This window comes from Cyprinus carpio, chromosome B9 (genome assembly GCF_018340385.1).
Source record: "Cyprinus carpio isolate SPL01 chromosome B9, ASM1834038v1, whole genome shotgun sequence".
Lineage (NCBI taxonomy): Eukaryota > Metazoa > Chordata > Actinopteri > Cypriniformes > Cyprinidae > Cyprinus > Cyprinus carpio.
In genome coordinates this window covers 2,808,513-2,832,914 of record NC_056605.1, presented here as the reverse complement: position 1 = coordinate 2,832,914, position 24,402 = coordinate 2,808,513, and the positions used below count along the sequence as shown (strand labels likewise).

The 24,402-nt window shown below is 38.2% G+C and overlaps 1 protein-coding gene across 4 annotated transcripts in view; it reads left to right on the top strand.

Annotated features, from left to right (window-relative positions):
* The window catches only part of LOC109054047 (rap guanine nucleotide exchange factor 4-like), a 67,909-nt gene that overhangs the window by 16,784 nt on the left and 26,723 nt on the right, over positions 1–24,402 (top strand). For 2 of the 4 annotated variants that reach the window (XM_042730613.1, XM_042730616.1), the window contains exons 5-8: positions 13,402–13,474; positions 14,945–15,009; positions 19,095–19,145; positions 19,238–19,344. In XM_042730613.1, coding sequence (XP_042586547.1) covers positions 13,402–13,474; positions 14,945–15,009; positions 19,095–19,145; positions 19,238–19,344 — 296 coding nt within the window. Of the gene's footprint in view, positions 1–6,598; positions 6,770–13,401; positions 13,475–14,944; positions 15,010–19,094; positions 19,146–19,237; positions 19,345–24,402 lie in introns of those variants that run through there. The other 2 variants (XM_042730615.1, XM_042730614.1) reach the window with 2 other exon arrangements.

Sequence of the window (24,402 nt, the reverse complement as noted above, 5' to 3'; positions counted from 1 at the left end):
TTTATAGGTTTTGCGCCACTGGATTGATTTTGAATTATAGTTCTTTTTTTTTTAAAATCACTGGAACTAATAATCAAGGAAGAAGAAATAATTGGCAATAACTTTCAGAAAAGAAAGAAAAAAATAAACAAATAAATAAAACAATAAGCAAAATAAATAAATAAAAGGATAAAATAAATCTAAATAAATACAAGGGTTACATTATATAACCATTCCTTTATATAATACAGTAAGGTGGAAAAAAAATGTTGCCAGGCATCAATGGTCCCAGATTTGGCCTTATTAATTCATGCTGTTGTACACCAATAAGTCACTATTTTAAGGAGGCCATGAATCTTTGCAGCTGTAAACCCAGCAAATAACTTTCTCTTTTGTAATAAACTTGCACATTGTCACATCATGCTGTTGAGGAAATATGCTGGAGTCATGAGGAAACGTTTAACAGTCTTTAATCAAGGAAACACAGTGAATAATCCTTAACAGGAGCTTGAGTAACACACGTAGACAGCAAGTAGACCCAACAGAGACAGACTGCACAGACTAGGTCTTAAATACAGGGGATGATTAAGGAAACACAGGTGCATGGGATGACTAATCAAACTAATAAGACAGAACGAGGACAGGAACAAGACCAAATAAGGAAACATAGGAAGGACTACGGGGGCAGAACAAAGTCTGACATTTCGCCCCCTCCCAGAAGGTGCATCCCTTGCACTGTAGCAGCAACAGAGGGAGGCATGGGTGGGAACTTAGGAGAAGGCTCAGGAGGAGGACGGATATCCGGGATGGGGCCGGCAGACAGAGTCCAGGGAGAAGACAGGAGGGGCTTGGAGCAGGAGGAGCCAAGCTGGACCCAGGCCACAGCCATGATGTTGACCCACGGTGGAGCCGACGGAGGCAGGAGCCATGGAGGAGGAATGGCCACTGACTCCAGGGGACTGACCAACGGTGGCGGAGCAGGTAGCTGAGGAGCCCAAGGTGTAGACGGATGAGCCAGGGGGGTGCCGAGGATCTGGGGGGCCAGGATGGAGCCGAGGTCCCTGGCAACCGAAGTGGAGGAGATCCGCAACAGAGCCAGAGCAACTGAGAACCACGGTGAAGCTGGCAGGAGGAAGGAGCCCAACGGAAGTCGCTGGGATGGAGCGACGAGGTGCAGCCGGAGGAGCAGTGTCCAGAGTTGATGGTGGGTCGACGTCTGACCAATGCGGAGCCAGAGGGCAAGGGAGCCCAGTGGAGCTGGTGGATCGACGGGTGACGGTGGAGGCGAGGGACCTGTGAACAGAGGTGGAGCCGCTGGGTCTACGGGCCTCAGAGGTGGAGTCCGGGCCTCGGAGGTAAATGTGAGGGATTCCCGGTCCATGGCGACGCTGGAGGATGGCAGACCCACGGAGCTCACACCGTATAGATGGTTTGCTGAGGGCGAGCTGAGGGGCTGCCAGACGACAGTGATGGAGGAGGCAGGAGCGGGTGGGTGTGTGGGCATTCGTGAGCCCTCAGGCTCTCAGGGCTGCCCTCCGGGGTCCGTGCCCACTCCTGGCTGGACTGGGAAATGGGAGCTCCCTCAGGACTGGATGGGACCAGCGGGGTCCAAGGAGAGAGGAGAGGGGGCAAGTCGACTTCCAGCTCTGTTTCCCAGTCTATTAAGTCCCCCTCAAAGTCCAGCAGTCCCATATGTATGATCAGCTCACCCTCCGCCGCGGGCAGAGGGCCGTCCACCCTCTCACCATCCACGGCTTTCTCCCTCGTGATGGGTGTTGCAGCCTTCATAAGGACTTAAATACAGTGGATGATTGGGGAAACACAGGTGCATGAGATGAGTAATCAGACTATTAAGACAGATCGAGGACAGGAACAAGACCAAATAAGGAAACACAGGAAGGACTACAGGGGCAAAACAGGTCCATGTAACATGGAGGCTGAGGCGACATTAGAATCCATTTGCAGAAGTTTATTAGAGAAAGATCTCAAAGACAGAATCGTTAAACCAGGCAGAGGGTCAGTGCCGTAATAGCAGTCCGATCTTTCAACATACACAATGGGAATCCACAAGGCAGAGACGAGTAGGCAGGCGAATGGGTAAAACACAAACATCAGTCCAATCAGGCTTTAAATGGGCAATCCAGCAAGACAGGCAGAATCATACACAGAACAGGCAAGCAGAACAACAATGAGAAACGCTTGGTAAGGCAGGTTAACTGGCAATACTTCACAATGAGCAAACACGCTGACTCATGTAAAATACTGTCAAACAGGAAATGAATGTAGAAGCAGAGGGAGCGGTAAAAAGTCAGTACTCAGGCGAGGGCTCCCTCTGCTGGTGCGGCGTTACAGAATCCCCTCCCCTATGAGTGCCTCTTGGCACTCGGCGTGGATGTCCCCGTGGTCGTGGCGCTGGTCGATTGGGTCTGGGTCGATGAAAGTCCTCCACGAGAGAGGGATCCAGAATGTCGCTGGCAGCTACCCATGACCTCTCCTCAGGTCCATAGCCCTCCCAGTCCACCAAGTATTGGAGCTGACACCCTCTCCTTATTGAGTCCAGTAACTCATTGACCTTGTAAGCTGGTGATCCATCAATGTCCAGCGGCGGTGGCGTTTCTTGAGTCTCATGATTGGGGTCAGCATCCGGATGGACCGGTTTGAGTAGAGAAACATGAAAGGATGGAGAGATACGATAATTAGCAGGAAGCTATAACTTGTATGTGACCTCATTTATTCTTCTAAGAATCTTGAAAGGACCAACATATCTTGGGCTGAGCTTCCTGCTTGGTACCCGCAACTTGAGATCCCTTGTGGAGAGCCAGACCCGTTGTCCGGGTTGGTAGGGAGGGTGTGATCGGCGTCACTTGTTGGCCTGGAGTTCCTGTACTCTCACAGCAGTCCTTTTAAGGGGATCAACCGACATGACTTGGAGAATCGATCTATGATAACTAGGATAGCAGTGAAACCATTGGACAAAGGTAAGTCTGTGAAAAAGTCAGTGGAGAGATGAGACCAGGGACGTTATGGAATGGGCAGTGATTGAAAGAGTCCTGATGGTAACTCCTTGTGGGTCTTGGATTGGGCACAGACTTGACAAGCTTTAACATAAGCAGTGACATCCTTAAACATTAAGGGCCACCAAAATGAGTTGTGGACCCATTGCATTACCCCGTGACGTAGACTTTGTGGAACATAGTGTTTATTAGGTGGGCAGTTGGCAGGGGCTGGTTCTTGGAGCTGTTCGCGTTGTATTTTCCTCCATGATATCCCAAGGGCGATGACTACAGATGAGGGAAGTATGCATTCTGGGGTACAGCTGTCGAGGGGAAGATCATACTGTCTGGAGAAAGCATCTGCCTTACTGTTCTTGCTGCCAGGGCGATAGGTTACAGTGAACTGGAATCGGGTGAAGAAAAGGGACCAGCGAGCTTGGCGTGGATTGAGTCGTTTAACACTCTTGATGTATTCCAGATTCTTGTGGTCGGTGATCACCTGGAAAAGATGGACTGCTCCCTCTAGCTAGTGTCTCCATTGTTCGATGGCTGCTTTCATGGACAGGAGTTCTTTATTTCTGACATCATAGTTTCTCTCTGCTGCTGTTAATTTTCTCGAGAAGAATGCACAGGGATACAATTTACCAGGTTGGCCGTGGTCCCCGAATACAATGTTAGAGGTGAAGCAACCATACTGTAATTTCTGATGAAACGTCAGTAGAAATTAGCAAACCCCAGAAATCTTTGAAGTTCCTTTATCATGGAGGGTTGTGGCCATTCTGTGACTGCCTTGACCTTGGATTCATCCATCTTTACTCCTTGATGGCTACTCCGTGATATGATAGCCCAGGAATGACATCTGTCTGACATGAAACTCACATTTTTCAGCCTTGACATACAATTGGTTCTGTAGAAGATGAGTGAGAACTGTCTTGACATGGTTGATATATTCCTCTTCAGAAATAGAGTAGATCAGGATATCGTCAATATAGGCTATTACGTACTGGTTCAGAAGATCTCGGAAAATCTCATTGATAAATGACTGGAAGGCAGCTGGAGCGTTGGCAAGTCCATATGGCATGACCTGGTATTCATAGTGCCCCCTGGTGGTGAGTAAGGCAGTTTTCCATTCATCACCCTTGTTAATTCTGATTAGGTTATAAGCACTCCGTAGGTCAAGTTTGGTCTTTATTGTAGCCTCATGGCGCTGTTCTAGGGCCAAAGGAACCAGTGGCAGGGGGCATCGGAACTTTATGGTGACATTATTCAGTCTTCAATAATCAATACAACGTCTCAGTGAGTTTCACAGAAAGCGGACCACTTGGTCAACTCACCCTGATGCCAAGAAATGACGGGGTCGTGAACAGACAGCCATGAAAATCTTAGGATTATTTAGTGCTTGGGAGAGTCGATGACATACAGAGAGATTAATTCCCAATTAAATAAACCAACTTGGAGGGTTACTGGCTTGGTTTGATGAAAGATTCCATTTCCAATTGAAGTATCGTTGATGGCTTTAATCTTGATGGGTGGGTTGCATGGTTGAATAGGTAAATTATATTTCTTGATGAGATCCTTGTGAATGAGGCTTAATGCAGCTCCAGAATCAATCATCGCTGTTAACGAAACGGACATGTCTTCAGTTTTTAGGGTAAGAGGACGTTTGAAAGACTGGTTACTTAGCAGAGAGAAATGTTCCATATTTACCAGCGTGGGGGTTTGGGCCTTGTGAGGGCATCCCTGACAGCGATGGCTTTTTCACCTCAGTAAAAACATAAACGTAGTTGACGTCGCCTTGGCCTTTCTCCCTCAGAGAGTTTAGAAAATCCCACTTGCATTGGTTCTTCACTCAGCTTGGTGGTAGAAGTTATGGCTCGATTGACACCTGGGGAAAAATAGGCAGAATCTCTCTAATAATCTTTCTTTGTGGGGCTTGTCTCATCAGATTATCGATCTTGATGGTGAGCGTTATGAAGTCAGAAAATGATAAACTCCTTTACACACCAGTTCTGCCTGTAGATCAGTGTTGAGGCTCCTCTGGAACACAGCTTTGAGAGAGACATCATTCCATCCACTTTGAGCAGCGATCTTTCTGAACAAAATGGCGTACTCAGTGGCTGTACTGTTGCCTTGTGTCAACTGCAGAAGCTGGGTTGATATATCCTTGCCCCCTGCGGGATATTAAAACACTTCTTGCAGTTGATGTATGAAGTAATTTAACAATCTTCTAAACCGCATATCAGTCTCCCAAACAGCCGCAGCCCAGTCGATCGCCTTGCCAGATAACTTCTTATCGTCAGAATTAAATTTGTCTTCTTGGTTATCAAAGTAGATTTTCACTTATCAAACAAAGCCTCTACGTCGATCCGCAGATCCATCGAATTTATCAGGTAGTGCGAAATGCACCGCTTGTGCCATGGTTGATGGAAGAGACTGGATGTGGTTCGTCAGGTGCTTGCAGGTTTGTAACTTCCGCTGGATTCAGTTGAGATGAAGTATTCTGTAACATGGAGGCTGAGGTGGCATTAGAATCCATTTGCAGAAGTTTATTAGGGAAAGATCTCAAAGACAGAATTGTTAAACCAGGCAGAGGGTCAGTACCATAATAGCAGTCCGACCTTTCAACATACACAATGGGAATCCACAAGGCAGAGACGAGTAGGCAGGCGAATGGGTCAAACACAAACATCAGTCCAATCAGACTATGAATCCAATGGAGCAATCCAACAATTGAGAACGTGAAGACAGGCAGAATCATACACAGAACAGGCAAGCAGAATAACAATGAGAAACGCTTGGTAAGGCAGGTTAACTGGCAATACTTCACAATGAACAAACACGCTGACTTGTGTAAAATACTGTCAAACAGGAAATAACTGTAGAAGCAGAGGGAATGGTAAACAGTCAGTACTCAGGTGAGGGCTCCCTCTGCTGGTGCGGCGTTACAGTCCAAAAGTCTGACACACATAAATCAGAGTCACCATTAAGAAGACATACTGTAAACCGGATTGAGGATGTGGTCAATTTTCAGTAAGGAGGACAAAACAAGTCCATAGATTAGAAACAATTTGACATTCCCAGAACATATGAAGAAAAGTACCTGGTACCTGGTAATGCAGTATTACAAATATGACAATTATAAGTCAGTTTTAGTTTCATTTTGAATCTCTTGAAAGGAGTAATGTGTGCTCTGTGGATGACTTTGAAATGAGTACAGATGGTAGAGTACTTTCACTTTATGTCAGTGTCCATCTTCTTGAAAATACTAAATTATTAAGTGAAACACTGTTACCTTTAACATGCCTGAATAAACAAACACAATTTTAAGCATGTAAGTCTGCAAATATGCTTGTTTTTAAGTGTTAAACTTTGTGTGCAGGTTCATCTTAAACAATGAATTATTAAAATAAACTCTTGCTTATTAAGTAATTATTATTAATAGAACTTCAACCATATTGAACAAAAATATGTTTTTTACACACGTGTGTTTGTGTGCTTGTGCAGTCAGTAGTCATCAGACCATGATGATTGGAGTACTCAAATCGCCTAGCAACCACTCTGCTCTGGGGTGGAGGGGGTGGGGGGGGTTCAGCTGCCTGTTCAGCCCTACACACACACACACATGCTTACTACATCAGCACTCTCTTCTGCCTGCCGCTCTGACCACACACACACACACACACTACAGCATGCTTGAGCTGTCATATAGACCTCTCTGTATTAGATGCTAATAGTAGTGAGAAAAAGACAGATAGAGTCCCTTCAGTTTGTCACTCATGGGTCACTCACTACTGTAGGTAAGTGTCTGAGCACTCACTTGTTCTGCTTTGCTTTATTTGAGGTGTGTATTCTGTGGCTCTGAGGGCACCGTTTGAATGTGTGCTTGATTGTTTTTATCTCAGGATGTAATATGAACTTTCAGCACTGATATGTTTAGGACAGTGGACTGCATGTGTGTAAGATACTGAGGTTTATATTGAGGTTTGAAGTTGTTTTTAATGAGGTGAGGTCTTGTGAGAAAAGAACAGAAAATTGCTACAAATTCATTGCAAGTTTGTCGCAAATAGTTTTTGCAGTGATGTTAGCTCAAATAAAGCACTAATTATTCTGGATGTGTTTGATACTTCAATCATAATTTCATTAAATGCTAAAGTTAACATGTTCAGATATGGCATCATGCTGTAGTAGAGTGCATACCTTCAACCATTTTATTTCTCTGTGAAACTTTTATTTCACAACAAAGAAATTCTAAATGAATAAGCAGTCACACTTTATTTTAAGGTCTAATTCTCACTATTAACAAACCATTAACTAAGACTTTTGCATCAATGAACTCCTAATTTGGTGCTTATTAATAGTTATGAAAGGTAGTTGTTAAGTTTAGGTGATTGGGGATGTAAGAATATGCTCATGCAGAATATGGGCTTTATAAGTACTAATAAACAGCCAATATGTTAATAATAGGCATGTTAATAAACAACTAGTTAATAGTGAGAATTAGTCCATACTAAAGTGTTACCAGAATTAGCTTTATATAATGTTTTCTTCTTTCAGAAAGTACAATTATTTTGGAATTCCTTTTGGCATTGCTTGTGTCACAGAAATCAAAAATATATATATTAAAATTAATAGCTGTTTTGCACATAGCATTAACATTCTGATATTTTATTTAGCAACACAAAGTGAAAATACACTACTGTTTTATATAATATGACTCATTCACAAAAACAAATCAAACAGTTAAAACTCATCTTAATTCAGTGGAGCAAAACTATCGTTTATACAGAGTAGACTGTATACTCCAGTGAATATTTCTCAGGGAAAGTCTATTTCATTATTGACACAAATGTAAGCATTCAATGCCCACAATTTGCTCCAAGTTTGCTTCAGATCTTTCAGGTTTGGGTGACACCTGTGCACTGCAGTTTTGATATTTAGGTTAGTCTGTATTTGAGCCAGTTCAGTGTTGATTAGACTTCCCTTTTGAATATTTTTCCTGCTGGATGGAATTGATCCAAGATTCCGTTCAAGTTCCTTTTTGCATGCTTCCCTGCATCCGTGTAGCTTTGAAGTTTGCCCATCCACACTGCTCTGTTTGCTCTCGTCTGACACCACATCTGTCCACATATCTCAGTTGCATCATTATTGAGGTTTTTTGCCCCAGACATGGATCTCTCTAAGTAGTAATGGCATCTATCTTCTGTTTGATTGCTGTATCTTTCTCAGTTCTGAACTTTGAGGTCCCTGGATGGTTGATGTGGCTTTCATCTCCTAACAATCATACCTTCTTCCTAATTGAGGCATTAGTTTGACTATATATCTCTGCTCCTGCAGATTTATAATGATCCTAATGATCAGTAACTGTAGTAGGGTTTATCCAGAAAATGCGCTTGATATTTTAATTATTTGTCGGTTGCAATTATAATACATTGCATTTAAAATGAAAATAATTCATTTGAGGTTTTGTTGGTTGCAAAACCATTTCAAAGAAGAGGACCACTGAATACTAAACAGCATATTGTTATTTTCTAGCAAGCAGCTGATCACGGATACTGTCTGGTAATGGTCAGATGCCCCACTGATGCTGGAAACACTCCTTCATCTTTACAGTCAAAAAACGCCAAAGTCAAACTCTAATTATCTCAGAAGCAGGCTACTGTTGTCATGGCGATGGACACTCTGATTAGTTCTAAATATTTTTTTCAGGGTGGCATAGATCTCACAGATGGTCTTTATAAACCTTTTCTTTTCTTTTTTTGCAGAACAGTTGTGCAGACCAGCCACACAATGGCTTATTTCAGTGCTGTCATTTCCTGTTGATATATTGGGTTTCTGCATTGAGACAGATGTAATCGATCAAATATGAGGTTTCATTACCCTCCCAAAACTAACCTCAGTATTTCTGTGTGAGTGGAGAAGAGGCTCCACGAGACAAGCAAAACTCTTTGAATTTGAGAACAAGTTTTTGGTAAAAGTCTTATATGCTCACCATATATGCTCACCATTTATGTCAAATCTACATCATTAAAAACAAAACAAAAAATCCAAACAATAACATCTAAATAATCAAGATATATTTCTAGGTTATATAATGGATATCATAAAAACATTGGTATTTTTAAATCTAGATCTGTTCTGGGGAGTTTTCTGTCTGATTCTCAGAGGCGTGTGAAAGTGTAGAGGTGGGTTATGTAAGAGTTTGCTTGAGATATTCACACACTCTGAGCACGAACGCTTCATTACTCATTACTTTGCTCAGGACGGATGCCTGCAACTTAAAGAAACAAAACCATGCCACATTCAGTATCATTGCAGCACATGTGCACTTCTGTATATCAGCTGTGTGTGTGTGTGTGTGTGTGTGTGTGTGTGTGTGTGTGTGTGTTGTGTGTGTGTTTATTGTGTCTCATCATTATGTGTTTGAGTGAGTGGCCATGTGCAGGTGATATTTATGCTGTTCCACATAAAGTACTCCATTGTCCCCTTCCAGCTTTGTGTGTGTGTGTGTGTGTGTGTGTTTGTATTGTGTGTATTGAGGGTCTGGGTCTTCCCGCTATTGGAAACTCAATTTGGATTGAACTCATTACTGTCTTGAGCTTCAGGTGTTTTTTTTTTTTTTTTTTTAAATTGACAGCACTGCACAGCCACAGTGATCTAATTATAAGGACTTTTGTTTTGTATTTATTTCTGTAGAAACACTGTTTAAACATAATTTTGTGTGTGCTGTTTGTGTGTTTGTGCATCTGACTGTGTAATTGTATATCAGCCTCCACTAAGCACCTCTGGGCTGTCATGTCTCCTTCAGTCACAGCACCCCACTTAAGCCCCAGGGGATGATGGGTAATTTGTCATGTTCTGTTGCTGTTTGTATATCATTCAGGTCATTAGAGTTTAGTGTATAGCATATTTGTTGTATATGATCAGCAGCACATATGCAGGGTAGCTTTACTAAAACTAAAAGCATAACACATTTTGGTTACTTGGAATAAATGTTACTATTATATTATAAATATGAATATATATTATAAATATTATTACAATTATAAAATAATAAAACAATTTTCTCTTTTAAAATATTTTAAAGTAGAGCGCTAAAATGTAATATCTAACACACTACATAAACTTATAATTTGACATTATTATATAGTGCATATTTTTAAAACTTTGGGTACACTTAAGCTGCCTTTTATTTAATTAATATTTTTATCAGCAAGTACAGTTTTTGTAAAAAAAAAAAAAACAAAACATATATATATATATATATATATATATATATATATATATATATATATATATATATATATATATATATATATATACATATATATATATATATACATATATACATATATATACTTTTAAGTTTTGAAGTACACAAAGGGGGTACTTTCTATGAAATTCAGTGCACTTTATTTTTACGAAGGATTGCTTATTATTGTTTGAAATGTCACATGATATTTACACTAATTACCGTACAGTACATATAGCATTTCAGAGGACTGAATGTACAGTGGCCTCAAGATGCATTTAGTCTCTAAAGGCAACGTTTGACATGTCTGAATGTTGTTGCATGAAAATCTGTAATCATTTATTCCTCATGTCAGTCTGTGAGACATACACGGATTACCTTCCCGTAGCTCAAACAGCAGAGTAAGGCGCTACCAACACCATGGGCTCAATTCCCTGTGTAGCTATGTATGTAAGCTTCTGTCAAATGTGTAAATGTAAACCCAAACCCAGATGATCAACACAGAAGCAGAATTTTGAGGACTGTGTTTTTGAAGATTGGTTGTTGTTGTTGTTGTTGTTGTTTACTATGCAAGTACAATGAATGTGAACTCGAGGCTTGGATTAGTCCAGCTGATGACTGAATCATTCAGACTGGCTTCGTGAACGATCTCATGCAGTTCATTGAAAAAATCTGACTCATGGAAGAAAGTAAGTCATGTGAGTTTGAACAACATGAAGGTGAGTAAACGCTGACAGAAATGTCATTTTTGGGTGAGCTAACCCCATATGCACACTCACTCTCTGACTGCTGTGTTCAGTGTTGTGTCATTTATCGATAGACATAATTGTGTGATTCATGGGATGCATCAGTCAGAGATAATGACTTGTCCTCTCTCAGAGAGACTCCACTCCCCAGAGTGCCAGGCACTCAGAAAGGCCACATTAACTGTCCCAGGTGTCCTGGTTAATGGCTCGGGCCGCCTCTGTGTCATTAGTCACTGAGCCTCATTTATTGGCACCTCCTGTTACTAAAACTTTCAGCTTTGAGAATAATAAAATCAGCTTATGCCATCATGCTCTGTCTATATAATGATATTCATCAGCTCATCTGTGCTGTATTTCGTTTTCTCAGTTCTGAATCCTTTATAAAGATACAGTGATGCAAAACATCTTCAGTTCTGTATTAGGTTTGATGGATCAAAACAGATGTTAATTAAATTTATTGACATATTGAATACGGTCTTTGGGGATGTGCGAAACCTCTGCATGTGGCGAGGTCTTAAACCCATTATGGACGAGCAGGACAAGCTGGACTTTCTGCCCCTTTTCCAAACACTAAATGGGCACTAATCTCTCTCGTGTGTCTATAATTAGCAGATGCTTTTGTCCAAAGCAACATAAAGTCTACTAGTGCTCTCCTCCAGAGAAATCCAAGGTTAAGTGCCCTGCCCAGCGGCACTATCTGTCCATCTGTCCATCTGTCTGTCTAGAATTTGATGTCAGTTAAAGATGTTAATGGAAATGTCGAGTGCCTGTGTGCTCTCTTATTATCATCCTTTTTTTTTCAGAAACATTTTTTTTAAGAAAAAAGTATTTAAGAAAGGAGACAAACAAACAGTAATATTTCTTAATAACTTGCTATAGTAGAAAGCTGGAAACATGACAAAATTAAATACCCTCCATATTAAACATATTTATACATAATATAATAATATTAATATATATGTGTATATGCGTGTAAATATTTTCAAAATATATAATGAATGTGTGTGTATTTATATATACATAAATAAACACAGTACACATACATATATTATGTAAACAAAAACTTTTATTTTGGATGCGATTAATCAGGATTAATCGTTTGACAGCAATGATATATATATATATATTAAATATACTAAATTGCATCATCATTTGAAATGTGTAATTACGAATATACTTAAATACATGCATTAAATATTCAATAGAAATTGCATAAAAGTAGATTTTAGTCTGTATTCAGTACTACACTTAGTAAAGACAATAGCAGTAATTATCAAATTACAAATAGAAATGTACTTAAGTCTTACCCAAGTGGATCAAAAAAAATCCTGCACTTAATATACATTTAAACAAAAATGCAATGTTTTGATTAACATGTAATTAAGTGTCCAAAAGTGTTACATTCAGTTCACACTTAAGAATATTCTTTTAAATGATATTGTTTCTGTTATAAAGCATGCTAAAGTCTACTATCTTTAACACTGTGAAATTAACATTTTGATATGAATGCACTGCATGCAGCGTGAACGACTGCTGGTACCTGTGATAGTATTTGATGTGAACTGTACATCAGGAGCTCTGTGTCAGTAATGTGCACATGTGTGTGACCTGTGTGTGCCGTCTGATCTTTAGCTCAGAAATATTGATTTAATCCAGCATAATCCTTTCTGATCTGCAGTCAGACCTGATTAAAGAGATTACAGACGACTCTCCAAACTCTTCCTCTCAAACTGCTTTTCTTATTTGTGCTCAGATGAGTTCATCGTTCTGGGCTGACACTCTAAAGCTGAACTAGATTGTAGGCGACTATGGCAAGAAACTTCATGGGATGTTTAGGCGAGAGAAACCTTGTGAGGAAGCAGACTCAGTTGGGGGACCAGGTTTATGGTGGTTTTCATGTGTGTATTATGTGTACCGTTACTCAAAGCTCATGCTGTTAGTCATGTCTCTTACAGCTTCTACATCACTGAGCAAATGTGTGTGTTCGTGCATGTCTGCGTCTATTATTCATATATGACCAACTCTTCTACCCATAAGAAATGTTGTTCACAACCCATTTACCTCCACATGTATTGATGTATTTCCAAGTGAAATGGGATTTTCAACCAAAAATGTAGGGCAGGACTTGATTTTATCCACCAGGAGATGATTGGATCATGAGAAATATCTCTATATAGCAAGTGATTAGCAGAAAAGTGACATTTGTGATGCCAGATATAAAGGAAAGTTTTGATGAAAAACTGAGAGCACAAACTTGTTTTTCTTTGCAATAACTGATGAAGTTTGTCTGAAAAGACCAGGAACACGCACTAAGTAATTTGGGTCAAATTGAGTTTCATGGTGACATTATTTGACTATTTTAAGTAATTTATTCATTTCTTTTCGATGTCTTTGTGGCACGTCTCGTTTGTGACTGTAGTGTTGTATCTTTCAGAATTATCGTCGGTGTATGGCTGGTCTGCTGGTCCCTCCCTACGGTGTTATGGAGAGCGGCCCAAATACTGACAGTAAGTACACACACTTGTCTTTGTTCACCCAACAGTGATAATTCTAGACAAGTTTATAATTCTAGATAAGGTAACAAATAATACATTTTCCGAACTCCTTTTTTTTCTCCATAAAACTAAAGCATATTGTGATGAGGGTCTGTAAAAAATCAAGAAAAAAATCAAGTTGAAAGTATCTCCTCTGAAATCATAAAATAACTTTTAGTGAGAAAAATATCAAAACATAAACCAAAAGTTTGGTGTTGGTAAGATCTCAAAATATGAAATTATTATCAATAATACACAAAAAAAAAAATAAAAACAATAAAACATAACAAAAATTAAAAATAATACTAAAATATAAAAAAACATCATTCAATTTAAATATATTTTAAAATATCATTTATTTCTGTGATGCAAAGCTGAATTTTCAGCAGCATTACTCCAGTCTTCAGTGTCCTTCAGAAATCATTCTTTGATGAATGGAAAGTTGAAAAGAACAGCATTTATGTGACATAGAAATCTTTTGTAACATTATGTGCCTTTACTGTCACATTAATCAATTTAATGCATGTTTTGCTTAATAAAACTATATAAAACTAACTAAAACCCAAAAATCCCAAACATTTGAATACCATATGTCTACCATATCTCTATTACTCACCTCTTCACCAACTATCACAAAACCAGTCTTAAGTCACTGGGGTATATTTGTAGCAATAGCCAAAAAATACATTGTTTGCGTCAAAATTATTGTATTATATCGTATTATATTATTATTTTTCTTTTATGCCAAAAAATCATTAGGATATTAAGTAAAGATCATGTTCTATGAAGATATATTTTAAATTTCCTACCTTAAATATATCAAAACTTAATTTTTGATAAGTAATATGCATTGCTAAGAACTTAATTTAAACTTTAAAGGTGATTTTCTCAATATTTAGATTTTTTTGCGCCCTCAGATTCCAGATTTTCAAATAATTGTTCCTCGGCTACATATTGTCCTAACAAAGCATACATCAATGGAAAGCTTATTTATCCAGCTTTCAGATGATGTATAAATCTCAATTAAAAAAAACTGGTTTTGTGGTCCAGGATCACATTTCTGCTTCATCACAATCAAAATGAGTGTAACTGAGTAAGTGTTGTAAAAGAATATTTTTTTTCAGGGCTGGAGTTATTGTTCCTGAAGGAGAAAGAGTTTGTGAAGAGGGTTGTGCAGGGCTGGAGTTATTGTTCCTGAAGGAGAAAGGGTTTGTGGTGTGTGTAATGATTGCCGCTGTTCCTCGCAGCCCCACAGGACACATTACTGAAGATTACACACATCCTGCTGCCTCATGATGACTTTACACACCATATTTAATCTTCTTACTTAACTATCACTTCTGCTGAATCTTCTGATCTTGACTAAACGATGGTGCTCAATATTAGATTTTAAAGATTTGATCTTTTATATTCATCATATAATTCTTTTATTTGGTTTACAAGGAATGCCTGACAAAGAGCATCTGAACAACAGTTCACCCGGATCATCATCCAAACACTTAAATAAGGTTTGTTTTAAGCTTCTGTCTTTGAAATCTTTCATCTCTTCAGTCAGGCCACATGTTCACTCATGTCTGTCATCATCATTTACTCACCCTCATTCTAAAAGTATATGATTTTCATTCTTCAGTGGGACACAGAAGTTTAGCAAAGTGTCTTGAGTGATTAAGATTACTCCAGATTACTCATTTAAGATTAGGGAACATTTTTTTTACGATTAACTACGGTAGTTAACTACTCACAGCCTTGGTTTCATTCATGTAAAAAATTAAATATGGTTCTACACTGCTGTCCATGCTCAGTTTTATCTGCATGAAAACTCTTTTTGACAGTATAAGATGTCCTGTTTGTCCTTATTGTGAGGTGGTTTGTGAATTATCTAAAAATCTAGAAGGTTCTTAGCATCTATGGTTCCATGAAGAACCTTTAGCATCCATAGAACCTTTCCATTCCACAAACGCTTCTTTACAGTTCTTCACACTAAGAAATAATGGTTCTTTTTAAGAACTGTTCACTGAAAGTTTCTTTTGTGACCAGAGTTGTTCTTCTTGGCACTGCTGTGAAAACCTCCCTTTGTTTTGAAGAGCGTACTGTGAAATCTCATACAAACTCTCTTCACGCCTGACACCAGGAGGCAAAGCTAATGATGAAACAGCTCCAGCTTCTCTTTTGTAAATAAACAGTGTCCAAAAATGTGAAGAGAAAATGAATTTCTCCTAGCCTGTTCATGAGAAGCTCCTCGAAGTCCATCTTGACTCCCCTAACATGCAAAAAGTGTTTGATTCTTGTTTTTTGCGTCAGTTCTGATATAACTACACCCTTCCTTCCCACCATCTCCTCGACAGAACGAGAATACATTTGTTTGAAAACTCAAATCAACCAATCTCCTCCACCATCCCCTCCTCCTCTCTTCGTATGTATTCCTTCCCGCACCAACCACCCCTCTCATCACCCCCCCACCACTCCTACAACAAAACACACCTCTCAATAATTTTACAGCAACAAGTGCTTCCGTTTTATTTGTTTACTTTTCTAAAGATGCATCCAAATAGGCAGGCGATCAATGCAAGCCACAGCACAGTCTCTGTGATTTGCATAATGGTGCTGTTTTATTCACTTAAATGTGTTTGTTGCTTTGGTTAACAGAAGGAGGAATCTGTCTCGTGGATGTACAGAATCGTTATGTAATGAAGGAAGTGTGTAAATTATGCTGTAAGATGCTGAAGAGCTCAGCTGACACTCTTATATTGATTTGAACTTGGATGAGTTCACTGTTAATACTGCTCACAGTCTGTTCTGTGTGAGATAAGCTCTGCATTAGAGTAACTTTAGCTGGACTGCAGACAGAATCTGTTTGTTTGGAACAAAAACAATTTTGAGATATTTTTGCTTTTAAGTTCCAGTTAATGGTCTTTTTGAACTGGGAAGAAGTTCTGAGTTCTAAAAGCATGTTTTCTATATATATATATATATATATAATATATATATATATATATATATATATATATATATATATAATCACGATAATCAACAATTAATCACAAAATTAATCATACTAAATAAAAGTTTTTGTTTGCATAATATATATTTAATTTTATTATGCTTATATAAATAAAAAAAAATAAAATATATAAATTAAATATTTAAAATATTTACATGTATTTACAAGTCTTTTTTTATATACATATAATTTGTTATAAATAAATATATTTACTATATAAACAACCTATTTTTCTGAAATATACTGTATACATGCATGTGTTTGTATTTATATATACATAATAAATATACACAGCATAGATACATATATTATGTAAACAAAATCATTTATTTTGGATGTGATAAATCGCGATTAATCGTTTGACAGCACTAAGATATATATATATATATATATATATATATATATATATATATATATATATATATATATATATAATATATATATATATATATTTGTGTGTGTGTGTGTGTATATATATATATATATATACATATATATATATATATCTGGTGTGTGTATGTGTATAGATAGATAGATAGGATAGATAGATGGATGATAGATAGATAGTAGATAGATAGATAGATAGGATAGATAGATAGATAGATAGATGGATGATAGATAGATAGATGGATGGATAGATAGATAGATAAGAAAAAAAAGAGATCGATCATTAGATAGATAGATCGATAGATAGATAGATAGATAAAAAGATAGATAGATAGATAGATAGATAGATAGATAGATAGATGTGTGTGTTTATTGAAAATAGATTCAAAACTAATAGATATCACCATATTTCTCCAGTCACTTTTTCACAGTATAACACAATACATTTTGTATTACTAGATTTCTGAAATGTTGTTAAAGTAAGCAAAAAAGGAATTGTCTAATTAAATATGCACTCTGTAAAAACCTTCAGAACATCAGTAAATATCAAAATAGCCCCAAATCTCATAACTAACCAATTCATAAACAGGGTTTCTGCAGGTCTTAAAAAGTCTTAATTTGCCCTTTCACAAATTAAGGCCTAAAACGGTCTTATCTTAAATTTATAAAGGCATGGAATTAAATATTGCATTGCTAAAAATTAATCAGTATTCCTCAGTATTTTTGTTATTTTCCAATACAAATATCTTAACATTTTTAAAACAAGATACATTTACCTGTGAGTTTATGCTTAGGAACAAATATCTGTCAATGGGGTATAAAAAGATTTTTTTCCCCCCTTGTTTGAATGATAAACACTTATTTTTCACAAACTTATATATACTGTATATATATTCTCAAGTGAATGTATCTTTATTTAAAAATCATTAAAGTAACTGAGTTTGGTTGGAAGTTGTATTTTCAAACTTTCAAACAACTGAAGAGTTGCTTATACAAGACATTTACATTAAGAGAACACATTGATGTATTTCTCTACTTGGTCTTAAAAAGGTCTTAAATGGCTTTGCCTCTAGTTTTTTACCTTAAATATAATGTGATATTTTGTTGGCAAATCTGACTCACTGTCAAACACTGTGAACACTTCATTGATAGAAGCAGTATGAAGTGTGTCTAGTAATAATCACTGTAGAGTTTGATTATGGGTCGTGTGTTGTTGTAGATGTACAGTCTGGGTGAGGATGGTCATGAATTATTTAAAAGGTTTGGTTAAAAATGCAGCAGATTGGCCCTGGCCCAGCGTCAGGAGGGAGAGCAGTGCCCCAGACCTGCCTTCTGCTCGAAGCGCTGAGAAACACTGTAGTATGACAACATGACATTAAATATTATGTAATATGAGAACAGAATAGTCAGCAGAATTCTACACAAGCTGCTTGTGATGACATTTGTTCTGATATTAAAGCACATGACTTAATGCTGATGGGTTTGTTATGAATAAATGGCATTTTCAAAGAATTGGGTACAACCAAATTTACTCACTAAAGTTTAGCTGGGCGTGTAAATATAGTTTACAACATTGATGCATGGGATTTAGCATTGAACAGGAAAGAAACACGCTAATTAATCATTTTAATGAAAATATAGGTATACAGTTTTCAAGAAAATCGTAAAAAGGTAGTGTGGTTGTGTGAAAATATAGAGAAAAGGATCAAGTGGAGTTTATTTATTTGTCTTTTCTCCAGAAAATGTTCAGATGTTGCTTTCTGAGTATCACAATTTTATGTAATTTTATGTATTTATTTTTTTAATCATACATTTGAAAATGATCTAAATGCACATAGAGTGAGCACAGGGTCATTAGTATTATTGTTAGGCAATCTCCTGCACCAGCTGTCATTCAAAGCTAGTTTTATGTAACTTAAGATATTATAAATTATTTTTGAGAAAGCCATGCCTCAGCAAATGAGATGTTATGATATTGCTCACTCTGCATTTTCCCATATATATATGGAGTCAATATGGCTGAATATTTCACAGAAAGCAGTCATTTATTATTAAACAGTTTTACAGTTGACTCTGTCAGCCAGAAACAATATACACTTCAACTGTCTGCCAATATTTCACTGTGTTGTGTAAAGGTTAACAAAAGACTCAAGAACGCAGCTAATGGTCCTGCATCCATCTCATCCGCATCCGTTTGTTTTCCAGAAATCATTCATTCAAAGTCCCACCAAACTTCACCCCGAATCCATTGCTCAGGTATTCCAGCCACCCTGTTGTCAGTGTGACAGCTGTCAATCACAGTGTTGAGCTGTTTGTTATGTACAGAGTGGTTTATGTCTGTCTCTCAGGTGCCGTCAGAAAAGATCCTGCGGGCAAGTAAAGTGTTACGAAACACCATCCTGTCCAGAGCACCTCACATTATCAGAGACAGGAAGTACCACCTTAAAACATACAGGTAAGTGTAGTCTTAGGGTTTTAATATTATTATTTACTGTGTTAAATATTATATATTTTATAATTTATTATATCCTTCTATTCTTCTAAGCAGTGTTGGGATCATTCTGAGGTTAAATCCAGATTTAAAACCAAAACAAGAAATAGTTTAGTAGCTATGATACTGTTTTTGAAATCAAATCTTTGCATAGCTATGACAGGAAACAATGCCTTGGGAAAAAAAAATACAGTTAATTAAAAAAAATAAAGCATAGGCATAAACCCAAATAGGAAATAAAACAGTTATCGAATAAACGTGTCCTATTCTGTGTCCTAATAAACTCCTGAAACATTCTTGTCTCATATTTTAAAGCAGTCAGTGCAATTTTGGAACGAAATCAATCAAATCTGTATGTGTGTTGAAATAATTCCTTTTGTAATCGTTAACATTTTAATTTTCTCAGTAACTGTAATGAAACTCTATTACCTGCAACTATTTAATCAGGGCCCGAGCACCGATGGTGTGAGGACCCTCTTGTATCTGCTTTTGTTTATTATTTATTATTATTATTATTCTTCTTCTTCTTCTTCTTCTTCTTCTTCTTCTTCTTCTCCAAAATGAAATCGCATTTTTGAGGGCCTCCTCTAAACATGCTCGAAAAGTCCTGAAACTTTGCACACGCGTCAGACCTGGTGAAAATTTACGTCTGATATAGGTTTGCAGAAGAGGGTGTGGCAAAATGGCTCGACAGCGCCACCTATCGTAAAAAAATCAACAGCCCTCGAGCTGTGTTTCACCGTACATGCACGAAAATTGGCACACATATGTAAAGCATCAGTACCTACAAAAAAGACTCTTGGAGCAAATATCCGAAACCCAACAGGAAGTCGGTTATTTTTAATTTTATGAGCAAATTTTGCATCATTTTTTGTCATTTGCATGCCTTGTATTTTAACGAACTCCTCCTAGAGATTTTTTCAGATCAACACCAAATTTGGTATGCCTAATCTAAAGGCCTTTGCGATGTTAAATTGCGAAGATCTTGAGTTTTCGTTGAAGGGCGTGTCCGTGGCGGCCTGACGAATTTCGATGATTCGCCATGAAAAATGAAGTTGCTATAACTCAGACCTACAATGTCCAATCTGCCACAAACTACACATGTTTGATAAGACTCCTGACCTGAACAGATTGATATGCCCAAATTCAGTTATAGTCATAGCGCCACCTACTGGCAACAGGAAGTGACATATTTTACACTGTAACAAACTACCCCAAGAAATTTTATGACATAAATTTTTTTTTTTCAGTCACTCTATTCTAAAGGCCTGTGCGATGTTAAATTGTGAAGATCTTGAGTTTTCGTTAAAGGGCGTGTCCATGGCGCCGTCACAAAGTTCGATGTCTCGCCATGGGAATAAAATGTATATTCTAACTCTGGCATAAAAGGTCCGATCTTGCCCAAACTTCAAATGTTCGATAAGAGTCCTGGCCTGAACAAATCTGAAGGCCAATATTCCATTGGGTATGGCAAAATGCCTCGATAGCGCCCCCTATACATTTTCAACGGAGTGCGCCTCGAGCTACATTTCACGTACATGTACAAAAATCGGTACACACATGTAACACACCAATACCTACAAAAAAAGTCTCTTGGTACGAAATTCGAATCCCAACAGGAAGTCAGTTATTTTGAATTTTCTCTGCAAAATTTGTGTCGTTTTTGCCATTTTCATGGGTTGTACTTTAACGAACTTCTCCTAGAGATTTATTCAGATCAACACCAAACTTTGTCTGTGTAATCTAAAGGCCTTTGCGATGTTAAATTGCGAAGATCTTGAGGTTTCGTTTAAGGGCGTGTCTGTGGCGGCCTTACAAATTTCGATGTTTCGCCATGAGAAAGGAAGTTGCTATAACTCAGACATACAATGTCCAATCTGCCCCAAACTTCACATGTTTGAGAAGACTCCAGACCTGAATATATCTACATGCCAATATTCAGATATCGCTATAGCGCCACCTGCTGGCAACAGGAAGTGACATGTTTTACGCCGTAACAAACTACTCCTAGATATTTTATGACATTTTATAAATTTTTTGGTCAGTCTAATGTAAAGGCCTTTGCGATGTTAAATTGTGAACATCTTGAGGTTTCATTAAAGGGTGTGGCCATGGCACCGTGACAAATTTCAATGTCTCGCCATGGGAATAGAAATTGTTGTAACTCAGGCATAAGATGTCCGATCTTCCCCAAACTTCACATGTTCGAAAAGAGTCTTGGCCTGAACACATCTGAAGGTCATTATTCTACTATAATCATAGCGCCACCTGCTGGCAACAGGAAATGGCTTGTTTTACACTAACTTAAACATGCAATATCCAATCTGCACCAAACTTCAGATATTTGATAAGAGTCATGGCCTGAAGATATCTAAAGGCCAATGTTCAGTTATAATCATAGCGCCACCTGTTGGCAATATGACACAACATGCATTATACTAACTCAAACATTCCATGTTCAATCTGCACTAAATTTCATATGCTTGATAAAAGTGCTGGACTGAAGAAATCTACATGACAAAATCCAGTTATAGTCATAGCGCCACCAGCTGGCAGCAGGAAGATTGGCACATATAAATGACTTTGACATATTCCTCTTATATTTACCGCATTAAAAGCATATTTCTCGCCGTTCGCTGTTTTACAAAAGCCACCCGGTGGTGTTGAGCCTGGGTGCGAGGGCCCGTTCATCGCTGCTTGCAGCTTTAATTAGGGCCCGAGCACCGATGGTGTGAGGACCCTCTTGTATCTGCTTTGTTTATTATTATTATTATTATTATTCTTCTTCTTCTTCTTCTTCTTCTCCAAAATGAATCGCATTTTTGAGGGCCTAAACATGCTCGAAAAGTCCTGAAACTTTGCACACGCGTCAGACCTGGTGAAAATTTACGTCTGATATAGGTTTCAAAAGAGGGTGTGGCAAAATGGCTCGACAGCGCCACCTATCGTAAAAAAATCAACAGCCCTCGAGCTGTGTTTCACGTACATACACGAAAATTGGCACACATATGTAAAGCATCAGTACCTACAAAAAGACTCTTGGAGCAATATCCGAAACCCAACAGGAAGTCGGTTATTTTTAATTTTATGAGCAAATTTTGCATCATTTTTTGTCATTTGCATGCCTTGTATTTTAACGAACTCCTCCTAGAGATTTTTTCAGATCAACACCAAATTTGGTATGCCTAATCTAAAGGCCTTTGCGATGTTAAATTGCGAAGATCTTGAGTTTTCGTTGAAGGGCGTGTCCGTGGCGGCCTGACGAATTTCGATGATTCGCCATGAAAAATGAAGTTGCTATAACTCAGACATACAATGTCCAATCTGCCACAAACTTCACATGTTTGATAAGACTCCTGACCTGAACAGATTGATATGCCCATATTCAGTTATAGTCATAGCGCCACCTACTGGCAACAGGAAGTGACATATTTTACACTGTAACAAACTACCCTGAGAAAATTTTATGACATAAATGTTTTTTTTTTTCAGTCACTCTATTCTAAAGGCCTGTGCGATGTTAAATTGTGAAGATCTTGAGTTTTCGTTAAAGGGCGTGTCCATGGCGCCGTCACAAAGTTCGATGTCTCGCCATGGGAATAAAATTTTATTCTAACTCAGGCATAAAATGTCCGATCTTGCCCAAACTTCACATGTTTGATAAGAGTCCTGGCCTGAACACATCTGAAGGCCAAAATTCCATCGGGTGTGGCAAAATGCCTCGATAGCGCCACCTATACATGTTTAACGGAGTGTGCCTCGAGCTACGTTTCACGTACATGTACAAAAATTGTTACACACATGTAACACAACAATACCTACAAAAAAGTCTCTTGGTACAAAATTCGAATCCCAACAGGAAGTCGGTTATTTTGAATTTTCTCTGCAAAATTTGTGTCGTTTTTGCCATTTTCAGGGGTTGTACTTTAACGAACTCCTCCTAGAGATTTATTCAGATCAACACCAAACTTTGTCAGTGTAATCTAAAGGCCTTTGCGATGCTAAATTGCGAAGATCTTGAGGTTTCGTTGAAGGGCGTGTCTGTGGCAGCCATACAAATTTTGATGTTTCGCCATGAGAAAGGAAGTTGCTATAACTCAGACATACAATGTCCAATCTGCCCCAAACTTCACATGTTTGAGAAAACTCCTGACCTGAACATATCTACATGCCCATATTCAGTTATAGCCATAGCACCACCTGCTGGCAACAGGAAGTGACATGTTTTACACTGTAACGAACTACTCCTAGAAATTTTATGACACTTTATAATTTTTTTTGGTCAGTCTAATCTAAAGGCCTTTATGATGTTAAATTGTGAACATGTTGAGTTTTCATTAAACGGTGTGTCCATGGCACCGTGACAAATGTCGATGTCTCGCCATCGGAATATAAGTTGTTGTAACTCAGGCATAAGATGTCCGATCTTCCCCAAACTTCACATGTTCGAAAAGAGTCTTGGCCTGAACACATCTGAAGGTCAATATTCCACTAAAATCATAGCGCCACCTGCTGGCAACAGGAAGATTGGCACATATAAATGGCTTTGTCATATTCCTCCTATATTTACCACTTTAAATGCATATTTCTCGCTGTTCGCTGTTTTACTAAAGCTGCCCACAGGCGGTGAGCCTGGGTGCGAGGGCCCGTTCATCGCTGCTTGCAGCTTTAATTATTATTATTATTCTTCTTCTTCTTCTTCTTCTCCAAAATGAATCGCATTTTTGAGAGCCTAAATATGCTCGAAAAGTCCTGAAACTTTGCACACGCGTCAGACCTGGTGAAAATTTTCATCGGATATAGGTTTCAGAAGGGGGTGTGGCAAAATGGCTCGACAGCGCCACCTATCGTAAAAAAAATCAACAGCCCTCGAGCTGTGTTTCACGTACATGCACGAAAATTGGCACACATATGTAAAGCATCAGTACCTACAAAAAAGACTCTTGGAGCAATATCCGAAACCCAACAGGAAGTCGGTTATTTTTAATTTTATGAGCAAATTTTGCATCATTTTTGTCATTT